This window comes from Simochromis diagramma, unplaced genomic scaffold (genome assembly GCF_900408965.1).
Source record: "Simochromis diagramma unplaced genomic scaffold, fSimDia1.1 OVJJ01000705.1, whole genome shotgun sequence".
Lineage (NCBI taxonomy): Eukaryota > Metazoa > Chordata > Actinopteri > Cichliformes > Cichlidae > Simochromis > Simochromis diagramma.
Window position 1 is genome coordinate 2,850,858 of NW_024387448.1, and position 21,255 is coordinate 2,872,112.

The 21,255-nt window shown below is 40.5% G+C and overlaps 1 protein-coding gene across 2 annotated transcripts in view; it reads right to left on the reverse strand.

Annotated features, from left to right (window-relative positions):
- Positions 1 to 1,304: 1,304 nt before the first annotated feature.
- The window catches only part of plxnb1a (plexin b1a), an 85,955-nt gene continuing 66,004 nt past the window's right edge, over positions 1,305 to 21,255 (reverse strand). For both annotated transcript variants that reach the window (XM_040013778.1, XM_040013779.1), the window contains 21 exons: positions 19,662 to 19,798; positions 19,406 to 19,579; positions 18,509 to 18,743; positions 18,159 to 18,401; positions 17,107 to 17,283; positions 16,837 to 16,985; positions 16,636 to 16,736; positions 16,333 to 16,550; positions 15,872 to 16,050; positions 15,712 to 15,778; positions 14,526 to 14,672; positions 13,404 to 13,578; positions 11,903 to 12,006; positions 11,659 to 11,743; positions 11,126 to 11,298; positions 8,893 to 9,053; positions 7,694 to 7,841; positions 6,728 to 6,792; positions 6,132 to 6,207; positions 5,831 to 5,905; positions 1,305 to 3,718 (listed from right to left, as the gene is read on the reverse strand). In XM_040013778.1, coding sequence (XP_039869712.1) covers positions 3,614 to 3,718; positions 5,831 to 5,905; positions 6,132 to 6,207; positions 6,728 to 6,792; positions 7,694 to 7,841; positions 8,893 to 9,053; positions 11,126 to 11,298; positions 11,659 to 11,743; positions 11,903 to 12,006; positions 13,404 to 13,578; positions 14,526 to 14,672; positions 15,712 to 15,778; positions 15,872 to 16,050; positions 16,333 to 16,550; positions 16,636 to 16,736; positions 16,837 to 16,985; positions 17,107 to 17,283; positions 18,159 to 18,401; positions 18,509 to 18,743; positions 19,406 to 19,579; positions 19,662 to 19,798 — 2,994 coding nt within the window. In that variant the 3' untranslated portion in view covers positions 1,305 to 3,613. The remainder of the gene's footprint in view (positions 3,719 to 5,830; positions 5,906 to 6,131; positions 6,208 to 6,727; positions 6,793 to 7,693; positions 7,842 to 8,892; positions 9,054 to 11,125; positions 11,299 to 11,658; positions 11,744 to 11,902; positions 12,007 to 13,403; positions 13,579 to 14,525; positions 14,673 to 15,711; positions 15,779 to 15,871; positions 16,051 to 16,332; positions 16,551 to 16,635; positions 16,737 to 16,836; positions 16,986 to 17,106; positions 17,284 to 18,158; positions 18,402 to 18,508; positions 18,744 to 19,405; positions 19,580 to 19,661; positions 19,799 to 21,255) is intronic.

Sequence of the window (21,255 nt, forward strand, 5' to 3'; positions counted from 1 at the left end):
TGCTGTTTAAAAACAAACAAAAAACAAAAAACGTGTCCTGTCAATAACACTGGAAATGAAATACATTCTGTATATTGTTGAGTCTATGATAATACTGTGTTTGATACACTCAGCTTCCCAACAAAGGCCTGTGGCTGCCACCTGTTTAACATTTAGACAGAAAAAGTGACAGATCGAACTAATAGCAGTGACAATAACTGGACTGGATCTGTGAGCTGGATCCATCCAGGTTTTAACGCTCTCGTTCTAGAAATAGATCATCTTGCAATGGAAATGGGACTCTGACATGTTGGCTGAGACCTGACTATTTTTTGCTACAATACTGCATGAGTACTAGGGACGGACCCAAGTGTTTACCACAAACTTGGTGAAGACAGTGTGTGGGACTAAAAGTGGAGCTTAACACTACTAAAACCTGCTGTTTCACCAACAGCCAGTCAGTCCCTGCAGCCTGCTCCATATTAAAATGCCTAACTGGAGTTTACACGTCTTAATTGCCAATTAATGTCTTTGTAACAAATGCATTTCTCTCTATATTTTTCTGTAGCTCATTTCTCTGTATGTTGCGGCTTAGAGGTGTTTAGGGTAGGCAGTTTCATGTAAAAATGCACCAACAGGCATCTGCAGCATGTATTGCTGACGTTACTTTCACCAAATCAATCTGATAAACTGAACCTGTTGATTGTATTTTTGTTGTTAGTGCCTTTTTTGAGCATTTTATCGGAATTGTCTGATAAATGACAATCCAAGAAGTCAGTGAAATTCTAGTATTTTATTTGTCATGTTAACTAACACTAAACAGCAGACAAAAACTCGTTAACTTCAGCTGTTCTTCAGTAAATATGGCAACTTTTGGTTCCAGAAAAATCAGCATACCTAATGAAGAGTATGTGTTTTAGTGTGATAACCATCTTTTGTCATAGTAAAAAATAAAGAAAAAGAAAAGTGTACCTAGTTAGTTGCCTGAGTTACATTTGCCCATTTTTTACCAGTGGCTACATATATATTGTGCTGGCTCACTAGCGTCTGGATAGACGGAGGTGTTCAGTTACAGTGTTTTAATGAGGAGAGAATCACATATATTAAAAAATTTTGAAATATTTTAGGATCCTTACCTCAAATTATATAAAGGCACTTTGAAGTGAAAATGAACTAGACATGAATTAAACTGAACTGTACAAGTGAACCATATTTGCTCCTGAAAACACATCAAGATCCTCCTTCTTTCAAAAGAAGTCAAAATTAACTCATGTTCCAAAAAATATTTACACACAAATTTAATAATGCAAAAAATGAAACTTCTGTTAACATCTGGACCTGTTTATTGCATCACATTAAACTGTTGTTAGGTTCATCCTATCAGTTGGTTAGAGAACGCTAAAGTCATGATTACTTAGGAAAAGTATGTACAGAACAAACATCAGAACTGAGCTTTGCTTACACAAGCAACACCAATGCGCATGGTAAAAAAAAAAAAATTCTGTTTGTTTGCTTTTTTAAATTTACAAGATAACTGCCTTGAAACATTTAAAATGGGTCCAAAATGTTCAAAAATAATCAGCATCTGAGAACAACTGGATTTGAGTTTGAAGTTTGAAACTCCTCAAATCCAACTCGATGTACAAAAAAAAAAAACAAAAAAAAAAACATCTGAAATTGATGGGAATAAATGTTTCATAGATCTGTAAGGAAAAATCCAACAACATATGCAATAAAATAAATAAACAATAAATTAAACTGGGAAAATAAAAGGATTCTCGCATGAGGCGTGGCAGAGCAACAGGCACCTTTGTTAGGCAATTACAATGTGTGATTATAAGTCTCAGAGATGAGCTTTTCCCCCCTTTTTGTAAAGGAAAAAAAATTACACATACACTGACACTGCTTCATCAGCGTAACAAGATTCAGCGAAAACATATTTTTCCTGAAACAATGAATTTAAGCAGTGGTCATGTTGACCACAGAGAAGAGAAAACAGGTCTTTCTGAAAATATATATAAAGTAGAGCCCGACCAATTTATCAACGGGCTGATGTCGTTAGCCAATATTAGCTATTTACAGATCTGTTGGTGTCAGGATTTATAATGGACAATAAATGGAAATTAAAAAGTAAGTAAAACAGAGACGGGAGAAATACCTTTCTACTATTTTATGTGGTGACAGTGTATCGATTGGTGACCCGAGGGCACTCTGTAAGGGTTGGCAACGTGTTTGGAACGGCAGACGCAACAATCAGCTGATCTATGCAGGATGGGCCAGAGTGAGAAAGAATACATAAATAATTTTATTTAATTGTGTACTTTAGACAGTGACCCTAGAAAACTTGTGTTAGATTCAACCTGACTTTAAAGGGAAAATGATTTCATCATAGTTTAGTGTACAAATCAAGTATTCATTGAGTTTATTCCACATTTTATTTGTTTTGCTTCTCTAGAACAACCTATGAGACACCTTTAAAATCAAAAGTAAATGTCCCCAATATTTGACATTTCTAAAAGTGTTCCTCAGTTCTTTTGTGCATTTTATTTTTAATATTTTTGCTAGTTAAGTTCGGGTTTGATCTCGTATGAATTTTGTCTGCATGTAGTTTAACTTGTGTAGAAGATTTGACTTTTGGACGGATTGTTCTTAAGTCAGCTACAAATGTCTTTGTCAAACTGCTTTGCGTCTGCAAATAAAAGCAAAGATTGCAAAATGCAACAAAATTTGTGAAACGTTACTTAAAAAAGAAAATTCCCCAAGCTGTAGGTTATCTTTAAAAAAAAAAAAAAAAAGCAGATTGAGAGCTTTTATAAAACATTAGTCTTGGCTTTAAACTAAATTAGGCCACAGCTACAAATTACAGTAAAAGAACTGGTAATGACGAGTTTAAAAAATGAAATATACTCAGGGAAACCATCCAATAACAGTTAACTGAACATGACAACAGAGTAAGACTTGGAAGGTTGATCTCAGGAAGGTAAAAACAGAATGAAAACATACTTCAGATTCAATACGTGATAACTTAGACCACTGACAGTGTCATTATCAATTTGTAAGACTTTGAGAAAACATGGTAGAAAACTCCAAAGCTGTTGGTGTTTAAGGTCAAATCCTCCTTTTCCCTTTTGTCACTTTATTTTGTCCTCCAGCACACTTAGATTTTCTTTTTTTCTCCAACAAATCTACATTTAAACTCGGGGCAGGAATGTTCTGTGCAGTAACTCTGAAAAATGTCCATCAAGAAAGAGAAACCCCCCCAAAATGATCTCTTTTGTTTTGTTATTAATTTCCCTTTAGGTGACTTAAACATCAGAAATCCAAGGTTCAGAAGAAATTCTTTTGTTTTGATGTGCTCGGTTTCACATTTTCTCAGTTTTTTCCCCCTCCTCAGCGATGTGGCGCTCTTTTTGCTCCCAAAATGAGACAAAAGAGGAGTGTAATTGTGCACACCGATTCAGCACAGGAAACACACCTCTCTAACAATTAGTCTGTCAAAATGACAGCAGAATCACAGTATGTGACCAAATAGTCCCTTTTCTTAGGGAAAAAAACGTTTTCTTTTTGTTTTGTTTTTTCCAAGGAGATGTCAAAGAAAGTTTCTTTCCACAAATGTCTATCCCAGCCGTGGAAATCATAGGTCTGTAACCTTGTTTTCAACGGCAGCTGCTATCTGTTGGAGCCTGTATCCAAGCTGCATCTTCTGAGCCGTGCAGTCCTCTTCCAGAGCTGTGATAATCTGATAGAAGGCAAAAAGAGTTCAATTAAAATTCTTACTTAACATATTAAAGTTAAAGCAATGAGCTATCTTCCTTGAAATGATTTCACTCCTATAGAAGCTTCTCACGCTTTGGTTGCTAGTAGATTGCTGCAGTCAAGTGTAGTTGAAGACCCCAACTTATTCCCAGGATATTCCTGGGTGCACATTTGCAGACAAGATGGCATCTTCCATGCAAACTACAGGCAACTTTGGAAATCTACTAGAATCAAAACAGTTCCAAGAAAGTTTGAATCAATTGGTTGGGAATACACGTTTTCCTTTCAGTGGTTGCCAGATCATTGTGGACTTGTCCCTAAAGCTGTGCGATTTTTGGCCCATTTTGAGCCGATTTTTCAGTTGTGCGACCGTTTTGGTGATCGGCCTGATTTTGGCCTTCATCGTGCATCGTGTAGTATATGTGGGGTAATGAGAAGCGATTAACACTTCACGACCAGCTCCCGATCATCAATCGCTTGGTCGGGAGGATTTCAAACCTCCCGTCACCGCAGCTGCTCACACTGCACACGCGCAAACACATAAACATCGGTGAAAACGACGGAGTAGCACGGCAGTGCAGTGTGTGATCTGGACACAAGCGATGGAGGCACTTGTAGAACTTTGGAAAGCTCATCCGAGCCTTTTCAATGTGGCCTCACAAAATCATCACGACCACAACAACCGTGAAAATAGTTGGATCTACACTGCTGCTCAATCACAGCTGCCTGATCAATGTTTTTCATTAGCAATTTAGCAAAGTTGATGGTGGTGGTGTGCGTGTCTGTGTGAGTGAAAGACAGAGAGGGAGAGTGAGCGACAGATTTTCTGTTATAACTTTCATTTTTATGGACGCACAGTTTGAGCACTCGGGTCGCATCAGAGCATCGGGCCGTATAGTGTGAGACCCTGCATTGTGACCTACGAACTTCTAACCCCTGCAAGTCAATCGTACAGTTTGAGCAGAAGCTGAATAACGCGACTGAAAAAAAAATCGTACAGTGTCTGCCCAGCTTAAGCCTCTATGACTGGAGCCTTGAGCGTACAGTGTGACACATCTAAAATAGCAGACAAGTTAACATCACATTGCTGCAAAATCTCAATGAAAGTCTGAGAAAACAGCCATCTGCGCTGACCTTAGTAAACACTTTTCCTGGTGAGTTTATGGGCTCAGTTACTAATTTTGAGCAATACCATATGAAACCTTAAGTCTGCGTTGTGCACTGTGATCATCCTATGTGTCAGGAAAGGAGGACTAATATATCTATCTATCTATCTATCTATATCTATAGATCTATATCTAGATATATATAGATATAGAGATAGATAGATCTATCTATCTATCTCTCTATCTATATCTATATATAGATAGATATAGATATATATATAGAGATAGATATAGATATATATATCTATATCTATCTATATATCTATATATATAATATCTATATATATATATATATATATATATATAGATATAGATAGAGATAGATATAGATAGATATAGATATAGATATAGATATATATGCGCCAGTCTGTCGCAGGGCTAACACAGAGAGACAGACAACCATTTGCGCTCACATTCACTCCCGCATTCACACCTATGGGTAATTTGGATTAATTAATTAACCTATCCCCACAAACTCCACTTTGTGGGGACTATATATATATAAAAAACAAAAACCAGATGACATGACAGATCCTAGTGGTGAACCTGAAATATTGATTTCTGTCTGGAAATAGATTGCAATACAGAGCGTAAACCCTGCCCACTTCATATTGGCGAATGGGATGTGAGATTCAAATTATAACAAGAACTACAAAAAGCAAATACTGTTTCTGTTGAGTATTTAATGCTGTTTTGTATGAGACAACTGTGGACTTCAGAGATTGGACATCCAAATATTTCAGGGAATTCAATCAGTTTTTCAATCAATAACTTGAGCTACACTCCTGACAGATCATACATATGCACATAGCCAGCTCTTTAAATAATGATTACATGAAATCCCTGTCAGCTCACAACTAATAAATCTCTCCCCTGACAGCATACTATGCAATGCAAGCATCATGTTTGCGTAATTTTGTGATACTCACCTGATCGTAGTATTTGTTGATGTACTTGTAAAGTTCATGTAAAGCCACGAGGCAGTTGACCTCAGCAGCGTAATTCTGTTCAGGGAGAGTAAAAAATAGAGAGGCGAAGAAACGTCAGCGGTGGAAAGCTGTTAAAAACTGCATCGGTTGCTATTCATATTTTATTTCAAACTCCACATCCAGCTTGTCATTCTCCCAGCTAAATGGAATCTTCCAGGTCCTAAAAGTATTTATGTGTTCAGCCATTGTGTAAAAAAAAGGTTACTTTGACTAAATGGGAAAACAAGAGTAGGTAACGTACACGGGAGAGTTCTGCTAGGGCCGAGTTCATCTCCTGGTCACTGGCAGAGATGGTCTGACGGATGTCTGCGTAGTACCTGGAGGTACAGGGAATCACAGATTTTTACATTAAATCCACAGAAATTTGAACCCAAATGCAAGAGAGATGTTTACTCCTAAGAGCTCGCCACTCTCTCCGCTGATTACTGTCAGTTCATTTTTGACTTGTTTAATTTTAAATAAGAAAATATGACAAATTATGAGTCTATGGTGTATCAGTGGGGAAAACGTGTAGAGAAAGATGAAGTGATCATTTTTAAATGCAGATCAGGCTAATAAGGCTTCGAAAATAAGCACATGTGTTACCTAAAATCTTGTCTAGCAACACTTATTTCAGCAGGGCGACATGCCGAGCTTAATGTGCAGAAGGTAGTAGTAAGTGTAGCAGTCTGCTCTCAGACCATCCATGCATGGAGCCTCGCGGGCTTAGTCTACCCTCTGTCTGGCGCTGACAGATCGTCCTGTGCCTCACTCTCTCCTTCCACCCCTCCCTCCTCTCTCTTCCAGAGTGTTTTTTATGCCTGGGGTCAGTGGGACAACCGGCTGCCATATTCTTACCTCTCCACCATCTGCTTGTAGCGGGGGATGTCTCTGGCATACAGCAACTTGTTGATAGGAGAGTCCTGAGTAAGGAAGACAGATGTCACATAAGAGTAACGAGGCATGTAAAACAAGGAGCAATAATGTGCACAAATAATTTTGTTGATGTCAACATGCACTGAGTACAAAACAACGCTGCAGGGCTCATTAGACTCACATTCCTATTACACACGAGATGATGTGTAATATCTGATCCTTGCTACATATTATGTGTTAAGTCTTAAGTAGACAAAACCCAGCCCAGACTATTAGATTTGGTTATTTATGTACTGAGGAAAACTATACGATGCTCCTTTATGTTTAATTAGAGTCGGCTGTGAATTAATCAGGTGTGAAACCCTCTGACCTTCACAGTTTGAAAGTGTGGGATTGTATATTGCAGGATTAAGACACAGGATCTTTGGATCTTAGAAAAAAGTATTTTTTACATCTCTAAAGATTTTGAAATGTCCACAGTGAGACAGTCTAAGAAAATGCTCCACAGAAAAAGGCGCCCAAAAAACAGCACACTAATAACAAGGTGTGTTATCGTCTCTGAGGTAAAAAGAGACCCTGGTTAACTTCTAAGTAATGAAAGACCTCTCTCACATCCACTATGGGTAGACACTGAAGTGCTATGAAGACAAAAAGTGTGCACAGCAATGCTGCAAGGAGGGTCACAGCAGATACAATTGCTTCATTCTCTGGAATCTAATTTTGGGACCATCTTAAAATGAAACGTACATAATTAACACAGGGCTCACAAACACAGAAGGACATAAGTTAAAATCTAATTCAAATTTTTTTTTTCTTTTTTCTTTTTAAAAAAAAAGGGACAGTGCATATTAATCTACAAATCAATGTCAATGTGTCAGAATTAGCCAAAAGGCTATTTTTCTTCCCTCTGTAAGTGTCTCCTATTTGTCCTTTACAAATGAAGCTTACCCGTCCCAGTTTATGGTCAGCTATGGTGCAAGAATCCATAAAGGTCTGAGCTATGACAGACAGCACAGCATCCACGTGGTCTGATGTCTGCACATCAAAGATGAACTGCGGGTTCTTCAGGATATTGATCCAGAACCGCAGTGGCAAGCTGTTTGGTAAAGCAAGAAAACATTTACACATTTAAGCAGTGATTGTAATGTAAAAGTACAGTTATACATCAGATTTTAAAAAATGCTTCTAATCCCCTCTTATGCAGAAAAAAAGTGCAGGTTCTTTACTGGTGCTTCCACCCCTTTTGTTTGATTCTAACACACTCTGGTGTCCTGGGCCTTTTGGTTTCGTGTATCTGGAATGTGGTGAAAACGCAAAGCTCACGTGATGTCTAAACTAACTGCTCTGAGGAGGTTTGGTTACGGCATGAATCAATGAAGAGCAGCCATAACATTTATGCATATTATGACTGACTAGATAAGCTTTAAAGAAAGAGCACATATAAATAATCACCTCATCCTTGAGTAATCGCATTAACAAGCTTGCACAAAAATACACTTTCAGCCTTTTTAGAGAGTTTAAAATATGAGAAACATGGTAAACACACAGGAATGGTTGTTATCACCAATAAGACAAACATACAAGACACTTCTTTTTGTGTCCTTTGTATATTCATTTGTCATTATTCACAATATGTAAGGTCCACGGTCTGTGAAATCATCACCACTTTTCTGGTGAGCTCTTTACAAGTACATAGAAAACAAATAAGATGCAGCCAAGTGCAGGTGGACCCGCTGTCAGTAAGTGACAATGGGTTTCCCCAGAAGACCCACATAGCAGTGATGTATACAAAGGTGACAAAATCTAATCTAAGATGTCATATGTTCCTCGTGTATCAACACAAATGCTTCAAAGTAAGAAGCAGTTTAATAAGTCTCTGGCAAGGTTCATGAGCCCTGGCAAACCCTGGCAAATCTCTGCTGTTTCCACAAGATCTGCAAGTAAAGTCCTAGTACAGTAACACCATAAAACCAGCTGTTGTCCATATGTTCTGTGTGGGGTGCTTCTTCAATCTCTCGATGGATGAAATTCCCCTCGAAGCATATCTATGCTGTGTTTCATATGTCTCACGGCCCATGACCCATTCCTGGCTTCCAACTCTGCCTCTCAACATCCAAACCCAATATAAGCGTCTTTCACCCAGTTACCTGTTGGTTTTCCAGATGTGGATGGTCTCCGGGTCCATGATGTTGTGCTGCTGAGCCTGCTCATCCAACAGGTCGAAAAAGTATTTGACAGCTAGAGGTACAGGACGGCTGGTGCTGAGGATGGCGGTGAATAAATCATCCACAAACTTCTGCAGAGTGCCCTGAGACAGAGCAGAGAAAGCGACAGAGATAAATAAACCATGAAACAAAGAGGGGATGCTCTCTTTGAAGGGGCACTCCACAGATTATGCACATGAAGCTAAGTTAAGGCACATGTGTCATCTAACACAGCGGTCCCCAACCCCCGGGCCTCGGACCGGTACCGGTCCGTGAGTCGTTTGGTACCGGGCCGCGAGAGTTGAGGCTCAGGTGTGAAATGAATGGTTTTCAGGGTTTTTATCGGTTTTCAGCGTTATTTTGTTATCGTTAACTCGGTTTTCCTGGGTCCTTTCACGTGTGTTATGAATAAATCTTCTTTTTTTCGGTACCGGTACTAGTTTTATATTGTTGTATTTATCCGCGACACCTTAAAGGTCGGTCCGTGAAAATATTGTCGGGCATAAACCGGTCCGTGGCGCATAAAAGGTTGGGGACCGCTGATCTAACAGTTATGTAGCATTTCCTGAGGCTCTGAACAAGCCCGCGTCTATTTTTTCCCATCCCAATGTCACAGGAGGTTTTCTCAATTTGGATTTAACTCTTTACCCCTTGAAAGCCCAGAGGACTGACCCTTAAGGCACCTGTCTGAACTGAGCGGTTTCTGTCATATTTAATGAATAAGATTCTATATTAATGGTCCATGGGATAATGAACCATGGTGTTTGGTGCAAAAATAAGAAATATGCAGGGCGTTCAATTAATGGAAGTTTCTATTTAATGAAATACAGGGGTTTTTTTACAAAAAAAAAAAAAAAAAGAAAAAAGCTATATGCTGTAAACCAGTGAGTTTGATGATGTCACAGGGGCTCTGACCATATTCAGGTTATATTTAATAGTGAAACAGTGAATTGTAGGAAATACAGGATCCCAAGTTTCTTGAGCTTTAAATCTAAAACTGAAAGTGCATTATTTTGACCTCTAATGTACAGAATTTGACAAATAGATTTTTATTTTTGTTTGTTTGGGGACTTTTTAAAGTCTCCCATCATGGATGGACCAATTTAAATTCTTGAAACAATTCTGCAAGTAAGCAGCACAGGCATACATTGCAACTTATGAAATATACAGTTCATTTATTTTGTCTGGTCATCTTATCCTCACTTTAATCATCCATTTTCTTAAACCTTTAATTAGCTCAGGGTCACCAGGGAGATCACATGGAGTGAGAGGCGTCAGTCATAAACCCGCAGTGACAGTATCACAGTGATAAGGAAAAAAGAAATCCTTTCTTCTTCCTCTTGTTTTTTGATGCATCAGTGTAGCAGCTCCTCACATGCACATTCAAGGTGTGCAGAGGTCCAAAGCTGGATGCTATTTGTGTAAAAGGGGTGGTTATATGCCAGAGCCGCTGACATGAAACTATGGAAACATGTTCAATTAAATATTAATGTAACGGCAAAAACAAGCCAAATATTTATTTGACATTTGTGCATCTTAAATCCACTGTGTTCCCAGTTTATTCATTGTTCATCATTACTACATAACGTCTTGGGTCAACATACATTATAAAGATAAATATTTCATGAGCTCTAAATAATTTAGACTCACGTTGGTTCCTAACTGACAAAGGTTTCTTTGTGAAAACGTGAGCTCAAAATAGCACCACGTCATAGTCACGAAGGCCACCGTGTTCACATACTCAGTGTTGGCTGGCTCATAAGGAAAATATGGAACATGAGCAAATATGTTTTTCAATTATGTAATCTCTAAATGAAAAAACTTGGATTTGTTGGATTGGACCGAGTGTAGCAGGGTTTTGTGGCATCTCTGTTGTGAACATGTATGTCATGTCTCTGCACATCACACCTTCTTGCTGCTGACTCATTTCATATTTGTATATCAACTGTGGAGAATCCACAACAAAACCACTACATTTGGTGTTCCCAGCTGTTTACTCTGCTGCCTGGAGGCAACACAAACCTGAATAACACTCAGTAGCACGTTTTGTTTATGAAAAATAAAAAAGAGGTATAAGTACCATCTGATGTCTGTTCACTTTAAATATACAAAACCTATTAAGATATTAGTGAGTGACCACCACCTTGTTTGTCCCCATTCAGACCATGTGTTTTACCTTCATGGAGAGCAGGCGTGTGAGGTAGATCTCGGGGATCGCTTTGGCTCGCTCCCCACCCTTCTCTCTCACACTACCTCTCCTGTGCTTGGGCAGCTCAGACTCCTCGCTGGCTTTTACCAGATGCCACAGTCTCACGCCTCCTTCTTCCCCATCATCCAGCATAGGGGTCTCTGGTAGGAGGGGACAAACAGTTGGATGGGTAGGTGAGAAACAGGTCACTACATTTGAGCTGTTTGTCTTTGTTTCAAGTGTTTGTACGCAGTGAACAACTGAGGTTTTTGTTCATTATTACATCTTTTATTCCCCCCACAAACTCATCTTCACACCTAAGTCACGGCCACTGTAAAATAGGATATGCATAAACAGTCAAACAGCGCCCTCCTCTGGTTATTTAGACTGAGTTCATCTGCTCAGATAACACGTCTGAATGAAGGTCGCCAACCATTGCCATTAGATGCAGTTGTCTACATACAGACAGCAACGTATAACCATAATACCAACACAGGGGTAACAGATAATAATGAACTTACTCTCTCCTGGCATGTAATCGTGGCTGTCGTGAAGGTGATGTTTGTTGTTTCTGGGAACAAGGGCCACCGTCGCTCCGTCGGGGACCTGATTACACAGTCACATGACAACATTCACAATGTGGTTAAAACTGCTTCCAACACTTTAATGAGTTGAGGTGTGTGTGTGTGTGTGTGTGTGTGTGTGTGTGTGTGTGTGTGTGTGTGTGTGTGTGTGTATCAGTGTTTGTGTGATGTCAGCACTCACCTTGTAGTGCTGCAGTGTATTAAGGCGCTTCCATGAACCTTGCACTACTGATGTCAGGTCTTCATCTGATAGGATTAGGTGACCTGCAACACCTGCACGCCACTCTGAAGGGAGAAATGTTCAGGTAACCTTGAGCTTGTGCTTACAGCTGCAGAATTAAGACAGTAAACTTTGAGGATTGATAAAAACGAAAACCCTCAGGGACCACACATCCACAGATGTTATTTCCTGGGTTGAATCTGGTAGACCAGCTGGCAGCTTTGCTTGTTTAAAGGTGCACTGTGTAAAATGTCACAACTACACACCAGTGGAGTGCAGAATGCAGTCAGCTGAATTTGGTTTTCTTACCCCTCACCAATTCAAATGCATGATCCTACCTACAGTGACTGTAATCTGTCACTGACTGCAGGCAGTGACAGATTACAGATGAACAGCAGACAAACATCTCTGGCCGCCAGTCTCCTGTTTCCCTCAACTGTCAATGTGTCCATGTCTATTTACTCTGGCGCAGGCTGTAAAATTTAAACAGATACGAGTTGATGAGCGAGTGACATTCACCTCTCACTGATGACAGAGATACTGAGAAATTGCTGAGGATACCCTGAACGTGTCTGTCAAATGGATCTAACACTGCTGACTTGAGTGTGTGAGAATGACTCAAACTGTTTATCAGATGGAAAGTGTGATTTTCGGGCCACTCGAGCTTAACATTAGCTGGTATAATATTATCCTATAACCAGCTATTGATGCTATTTAGTCTGGTGTCGCAGCTGTTCGGAGATGGGAGGGTCAGATGTCTAATCTGCTGACAATATCAGGAATAAATAAGCATGTTGTTGCACATTTCTGTGTGTTAAAGCCCTGACGTCTGCTCAGGTGATGACATTTTATTAAGATGCCTGTGGCGTTGTCTCTTTCCTTCGGCTTTTCACTCATTTCTCTGATGATGAAACAGGTATGATCCTTCATAGCTTGAGTCCAAAGGTACAAACATTAATGAAAGTGTTTTGACTTCTATGGCACATTAATACCTGCAAGTTCTCTTTTCCTCCACCTTTGATGTACTACGTATGTGGCTGGTCACACGCATGAAACGTGCTCGTTGCAGTGGCGATGTCCATCTCGGCCATTGTATTCAAGATGGAAGAGCAATACGGCAGCTTCCACTCCTATTCATTTTTATGGATTAATTCTAGGTTTATCACAATGTATGAATTTGTTGGAAGATGTAATTATACACTAGTTTCTACAGATTTAGAAGTGATATCTTTTCAGCAGATGCGTTTTCACCTTTTACTTTTTCAAACCAGAACCGAGTGTTGTTTAGATGACTGGTGAGGTTGTTTAATGTTTAAATACTGACTCGATGACAGTTGTTTTGTTTTCTTTTATGCACTTCACACAAAAAAACCCATCTGCATCTCTATAATTAAAATCCTCACATAAGAGAAGACTGAAACACAAGAAAGAGTTATGCTGTTGTGAAATGAATCTGACTCACCGAGATGTAATGAGTCGATGTGCGGCCGCTGAGAAAAAGATGTTCCCTTCCAGGTTTGTTCCAGAAGTTTCTCTTTTACTTGTGTGATGGTGTCGCAGTCCAGCACCTTAGCAGGAACCGTCTGCGCTGTGGTGCCGCCACTGGCAGCTGCAGCTGGCATCACCACATTTAAAGTCTGGACACATATACACAAATGCTGGTTATGGATAAAACACACTGTAACACTGTAGGACACTGTAACACTGTAGGACACACGGCACTTTGGAGGAGTGTTTGAGTGTTCACTTGTGTGCAACCATCCACACTGGTTTGACTTTAAATTGTTTAAGCTTAAATCTTAACAGTTTGACGTTTACATTAATTTTAGTCATGTTTTATTTTAAAGATGTCAAAGTTATGTGAAAAGCACACCCCATTACTCAGTAGCTTGTATAACCACCTTTAGCAACAATAACATAAAATGTCATCAGTTTAAGCATTAAGACACTTTGTCCCACTCTCACATCAGGTCTTTGAGGTTAGTGAGCATTTTTCCATGCACCGCTCTCTCTTAAGGCCCCATCACAACTTCAATCAGGTTGATGTCTGGACTTCAACTAGGCTACTGCAACATCTTGATTCTTGTCTTTTTCATCCAATCTGTAGCTGATTTGCTGCTGCGTTTGGGAGCATTGTCCTGTCACATGACCCAATTTGACATTCTTCTGGCAGGAATTCCAAATAAGCCACACTTATTCATCCTTTTTCTAACTGTACTGTCATCAACTTTAAACTGAGGAGCTCTTGAATTTTGTTCAAGCTTGTCTGACCATTCTTTCCTGATACACCCATTCCTGGTAAGACTGTTGTATGGTTTTTATGCAACCTTGAATGCTCCAGACCAAAGTGACAAAAATCTGCTTTTATAAAGGTTCTCACGTCTTGATGACAAATTAATCATCAACACGTTGATGTGTAGGCATTTGATTAATCTCTTAATTCCTGTGGAAACAGTAAGGATGTACTTAGCTTATTAGCTTATTCAGTTAAATATCAGCATATGATAATAAACCAAACAGGAAAACATGGGTTTCTCCTTCCAACATTAACAATGCTGCAATCAAAGGATGTGTGTGTTCTAACCAGTGTGCGGTACTCCACGTCCTCTCGCAGGAGTCGGTTGTCGTTAAGTGTGTACTTGGCTTTTCCAGTCACAGCGTCCACAGGTCCCTTATCCACCTGGTGCTTTATTGCTCTGAACAGCATGTAGAAAGATTCCCCTGCTGATTCCTGGCCAGGCATGAAGAATTCATTCATTAAAGTGGTATTCCACTTCTGATCAGTCACACTGTCTTACTGGTGAGCGACATTTGATCTCCACTGACTTTCTGTGAAATGTGCTTTAAATACAGCGCATCTGTTCCTCCTATAATGAAGTGTTTTAATGTTATAATTCAACAACTGACAGCAAATTCATGCAGCGCTGCAGTTAGCACTCCCTTCCTGCTTATTTGCAACATTTATTGGAGTATCTAATCATATGAAGATGAGAGTTTTTAGCATCAAGCACTTGTGTGTTCCCATGGTATGGTCTGTTATGTTACGCTATGGGTACTATATAACAACACTGCTTGTTGAGGAACCGTCAGGCCTCAAACTAGAGATTTAGATGGACTTGTCTTCTTGCTTAGTTTAACACCGGAGCCTCCCATTGATCTTTAAAAAAGAAATTAAAGCCAGTTTTAATACTTTAATACTGTGAAGAGAATAGTACACACCATTGTGTGATTTTTTTTTATTAGTTTATTTTAATCAAATTTTTTGCTTTATTTCTTAGAACGAGAATTATCTTGTCTTTTTTCAGAATCATTTGAACATAAAATGTTTTCTGATAAAACCATAACACTGTCTTTTAGAGGAAGAGGAAGGGTAAACTCTACCAACTATACCCCTTAAAGGGTTAAAAAAAATTAAATAAATCAAATTGAATTAATTTTTTTTTTTTTTACAAAAAATATAAACTAATGAATGTTTCTGATCATCTTATTGCCAAGACTGTGCTGTGCGTTTCAAAGGGAAGAAATTTTAGCAGTTCTGTACCAAAGTTGTTAAAAATGACCTTGAAAGCACAATTTTAGCAGATTTCCCCCCTTTTCAGGTTCTTAAAACATTTTCCTGACATAAAAACTTCACAGTAAAGAGACAGTAAAAATGTTCTTTTTTATAACGTCAAATAACACTATAGTAGTAACTGATGTTCGTCATGTTTCACTGATGCTGGCGCCAGTGTCTAACCAGCTAATGTCTGGTCAACCTTAAAACAACTTACCCTCAGAAACGTGAAGAGACAAATGGACATCCAGTTTGTCAGCAGCTTCTCAACAACTGATTCAGTTCTGGGGAGGAAAAAAATGAGACTCATGTAAATGATCCGTGGATGAAAAACATCTCCTACTCGCCAACTAGGACAGGTTAAAAAGCGGCATCACCTCCTCAGCATCAGTTTGGGGTTCTTGGCCACATACTGTTCCACTAGATCATTGAGCAACGTCTTCAGGATGTCTGTGAAGTACTCGAGTTTACCGTGCAGAGCTACAGTCAGCAGAGAGGCCACGTAGGCCCGGTCCCTGGGGGAGAAGGTCCGCTGCACCTCAAGAGTGTGAATAAACTAGAAAAACAAAAAAGGTGAGAATATGGAGTTAATTAATCTGTGTGTGAAAAATCCCCCTCGTTTCTGTCGAGACCAGGTAAACCTTGGCAGAATAGCTCTGTATCTCTAGTATGGGACCTCCCCATCCTTCTATTGCATGCACATAAGGCTGACATTGGAGAGTAGTAGCAGCAAAATAGAACCAACAATTCTGTGGGTTGCAAAGGGGCTTGCTTTGCAAATGTAGGCAGCATAAATAAATAAACACAGATTTAATAAAAAGCAGCTGTGGAGGCTTACCTTAGTGAGAAAAAGTTTACTGTTCAGCAGATTGGACAACTGAATCAGCCCTTGCTCAACCGTCTGCCTTCGACTCTCTGGGACATCCAGATCTCGTCTCAGTGGGGACTCCTGGTGCCCCGGGAAGAAAATACGCTCAGCATACGTTCGGTAATCCAGGAAGGGAATCCCAGAGCCCACCAAATCACTGGACATGTCCATCATCTCTGTCATCAAGTCTAAAAAAAAGAATAAAGGTCTTGGTTTAGTCTAACTTTAAGGACATGTATTCTCTAAAAGTCCCGAAGAAAAAGAGGAAGTTACCTGTGAACTCCTTCTTACAGCGGTCTCTGACACTGGTCTCCAGGTTCTCCAGCTGGATCTGGACTTTCTTATAGTCCCTCATGGCCTGTTTGCTCTTTCTCCTGATCCACAAGCCATTATGAAAAGGCAATATTACAGCCAAAACCAACCAATATGTTGATCAAATGAGAAACTGATGCTCAGTGAATTGAACATGTTTACCTGTATATGAGCACTATGATGAGCACAATGAGAGCCACTATGGATGCTCCAACACCGACTCCCACCTGAGCCTCAAGAGGAAATGTAGACTGTGTCTGGCTGTCGTACTCTACTCTGCCCAGAGAAAAGTTCAGATTTCCCATTTTCACCTGAAAAGCAGGTGAAAAAGAACAAGTTTAACACTACAGCAAGAAATCCTAAGTCCTTACTATATGAACTAGAGAGGGTTCACTTAACTCAAATTCACAGTTCTTTGCATCATGTACTCACCGTAAACTCAGGCAGACTGTCCACGCCATCCTGCTTCTTCCTACCTTTCACCGAGGGCTGCTGAGCCGGTGGCTCGCAGTACAAGTGGCTGTGTGTCAGGGTCTTCACCGAACACAGGCCGTCACCTATCCAAGCCTCCACCTCGCGCTTGGACATGGCTCGATCTAGATGTTCTCCCTTGATCAAAAAAAAACAAAACAGTACGGCTTTTCTAAAGCAGCTCTGACAAAACACAACAGCATTTCATGTGTTTAGTCAGAAGAAACCCAGCCTCTGCGGAAAGAATGTAATTTTGCTCTTCTTCCACTCTCAGCTATAGCGTTCAATAAAATGTTATTATTACTTATAGAAGGACATTCATATGATTTATTTCTCAATATGTTCTTTGAAATCTGAACCAGTACGTGGAAAGACTTACTGAGGATAGGAGGTGGTCCTATGCAGACTTCTTAAAGCCTTTTATGTTAATTAAAGATGTAGTTGCATATTGTGTCCACGAGGAGGCAATGTATGCACACAGCATATGGTCTGAGTGTGCCTTGAGAATGACTCCAGGCCACATGAAATAGGAAACACATTATCTGCATTACTTTGTCAATCACGATGATCGTTTTTATGACTATTTTGATAGTGTGCAATTATTAAATGTGGGATTTATATGGGTTTTATCCAATTTCCTTTCCATATTTGGAGCATTCAAACAGCTCTTATCATGCCTGCAGTGCAGTGTACTTTACTGCAGTGCAGAGAGGTTGCTTCTCTCAGGTAGGGACCTTACTAAAGAAACTGACTGTTAAAACTTACCACACTGCTGAAAGTAGTACAGAAACAGGAAATGACAGACCTGTCACCAGAGAGTTTTGTCCATCTAACCACAACAACTACTACTTCCATAAAGTGGCATGTTGTTGCGTTTTCTATTCATTGTTAGCGTTTTATTTTATTTTTTCAGACTGACTTCAACAACACTGTTTCTGCTCAAGACTGTGTTAAACAAACAGTCTCACAAAGTGGTGCCAGTTTATTTCGAGCTCGAGGTTCCCGTAACTCACCTCGACAGAGATGATGCTGCCGGGTTTGTGATGGTACGGCTTGCTGGGATCATTCCGGTTCAGCTTGTAGAGCGTGGGGTTGAGCTCATACCTAAAGGCTTCCTTACCCACGGTGTTGAAGTCAAAATGAAGGCTGTCCAACAGGAAGTGAACTTTGACCCTTGCATTAATGGCCTCCGGGCCCACGGCTGGGGTCGGGCACAAGATGAGGGAGGAGCTGTTCACCGTGCAGCGAGACTCGTACTGGAAGAGAGCACGGGGGAAGTGAAAAAGAAGATAATCCTTGGATGCACATTTTAAACAAAATCAGTGCAGTAAATAATCATTTCTGTACAATCCCATGAAGACACCTGTTTGACACGGCAGAGCGTCCCCTCAGGGCAGTCCGCCTCTGGAACAATCCTCCTCCATCTCTTCAGCGGACCCTGGTGATCCTGTCCTCGGTTCAGGCTTCCTTCTTTCTTCTTAACCACACTTCTCCGCCTCCTGGGAGGGAGAGTATCACGAGGACTGAGGGTAACCCTCATTTTTGGCTCCTGGACCACATCCAGGTTCTGACCAGAAACTGTGATGATTCTGCCTCCACTGTGTGGGAAAGCAGTAGGAAAGAAAATGAGTTCAGTGGATTTGTGTTCATTTAATATGTCTGTCGTCACTTTTACAATACTGCAATATTTAATACCGAATTGCTTAATACCTTACACATGCACTGATACAAGTGTAATTTGGGGGGCTAACCCAGCCTGGGTTGAGCCCATTCCAGCTGTCATTGGGTGAGAGGAGAGCACACCCCGGCCACACTGACCATCCATTACAGGGTTAACACAGAATTACAGTCCTCTACTCACAATCATATTCACCTAAAGCCAGTTTAGAATCACCAAAATCCCTAAGATGTGGGAGGAGAGCCCATGCAGGCAAAGGGAGCACATGCAAACTCCACACAGAAAGGCCCCGGCCGGCCAGCAGATTGCTGTGAGGTGACTGTATTAATCTTGGATTGGGGTTTGTTTTATAAACCGTGTGTGTCCCTTTTCTATAGCTTTCTATAGGTTTGTTTCAATATGGAAAAACTTGTGTTTCTCTTTAGACTCTGAAACTAAAGTTTTTAAGCTCATCAAATAGATAATATGGGTGATGATCCATTTTATTGGTGATTTAATAAAAATGGATTTTATAATATTAAAAGCATTTTACTTGACTTCATTAATGGACTAGATGTATACAGTTATATTCCACTAAAGCACCTGAGAAAGCTTTTGGACGGAGCAGCCTTGGTGATGTTTGGGTTGGGGGTGTAATGATACACTGAGCCCTTCAGGTGGCGCTCTGCACCACCAAACCGCACAGTGATGCCATGTTCTCCCGTCCTGTTGCTGCCTCGGGTCAGACAGCTGATGTGATCCTTCTGGATGTCGCGCCTGAGAAGAGGAACGTCTTTTAGATTTTAACCCACAAATCAAATCCTGCAGCATGAACAGGATTTATTCTGGAAGTGCTTACACATCACACGGTATTCCTCCAATTAAGACGCTGACTTCGTTCAGGTGTCCTGTCCTCAGTGCTTGGCCTGTGATGGTGAGAGAGGAGCCACCTGCTTTGGGCCCTCTGTGGGGGAAGATGCTGCTTAGCACGGGATTCTGGAGAGAGAAGAGAGATCAAGCATGAGACGCAAAGAATAAAAGTGTAATCAATAACTCAATACTGAGATGAAGATTTATAGGGAAGATAAAAAGAAAGGCCAGGGCATTCTGGGAAACACTGGTAGTGTGCCTGATGGCCATTGAAGGTAGCAATTCATTTGCTTGTCATTTGCAAAGATGGTAGACTTAATTAAGTCTACCATCAGGGCTTCAGTCCTTCTTCTGCTATGTAAATAAGCAGATGCGCTCCTACTGTATTGTATTGCAGTGCCTTTCTTGCATTTCAAACACACTTTGAGGCCTTATTAAGAAAATCCACGTGGGAGCTGAGGTTTCCGTAATTGGCCAGATTTCTGTTGTGAGAAAGCTTCTCTCACAAACAGCAGCAGTTGTGGACGACTCTTCCTAATGCCACACTCGAGTGCTGACACATTGCAGCCTCATCACTTTCTCCAAAGGAGGCGTTTTGAAAAATACCAGGGGACCCCCCCGCTCCCGCCCATCTCGGTCAGGTCTGGGTCCGTCTGCTTTGGTCCACACCCCAGGGCGATTAGCGTGTTCTTGCATGTGCAACTGGAGCAAACTCAGGGGGAATCACAGCAGAGTTCAAACTAAATAACTGCTGCCTGTGATCTGGGTGTGAAAATGCCCCTGAGATGGCCTGGTTTTGTTTGGTTTTTTTAAATGCTTGTTTAATTTCTTGTAAATTGCTGCACTGTGCTGCAGCAGTTTCTGCAGATAAGAAGGGTGTTTATGGACACATAAACATTTAACATCACGGATGAATATAACCCAGTTTTCCTCATAAGTGATCTTGGCAGCTAGATTTCACAACAAAGAAAAGCAATGTCTTATCTGATTCTCACATATGCAGACTGTGTGTGTGTGTGTGTGTGTGTGTGTGTGTGTGTGTGTGTGTGTGTGTGTGTGTGTGCGTGTATCTGTGCGTATCTGGGTCCGTGTGTGTCTGATAAGAGAGACAGAAAATGAACAAGTCTGCTTAGCATTTCACCGTGTGTAACGCCTGAGTAACCCGACTTGTTTGAATTGAAGAACACTGCTGAACTGCTATACCGTTACATCATTACATCAGTATGTAGTTACAGCTCTACTGCTATGAATAGAACTGTTACTGCTGTAAACTTCATTTTGATTATAACAGTTCAGCCAGAAAGCTCACATTTAACTGACAGATTAATGGTGCCTATGTTGGCCTAGGACACGCACGGGAAAAAGATTTTTGATCTCAAGATGTTAAAATAGAAAAGAACAGAATTTAGGTGTCTAGCTTCTGAGCCAATCAGAGGACCGTGCAAAAGAAAGACATTAGTGAGCGATGCATAAATATTCCCCCTTCCACTGAGGCTGAGGTGGATGCTGAAGGTGATGAAGGGGTTGAAAGAGCAGGTATTGCAGGCATGTCAGAGAGAAAATCTGTAGATAGAAAAAAAAAC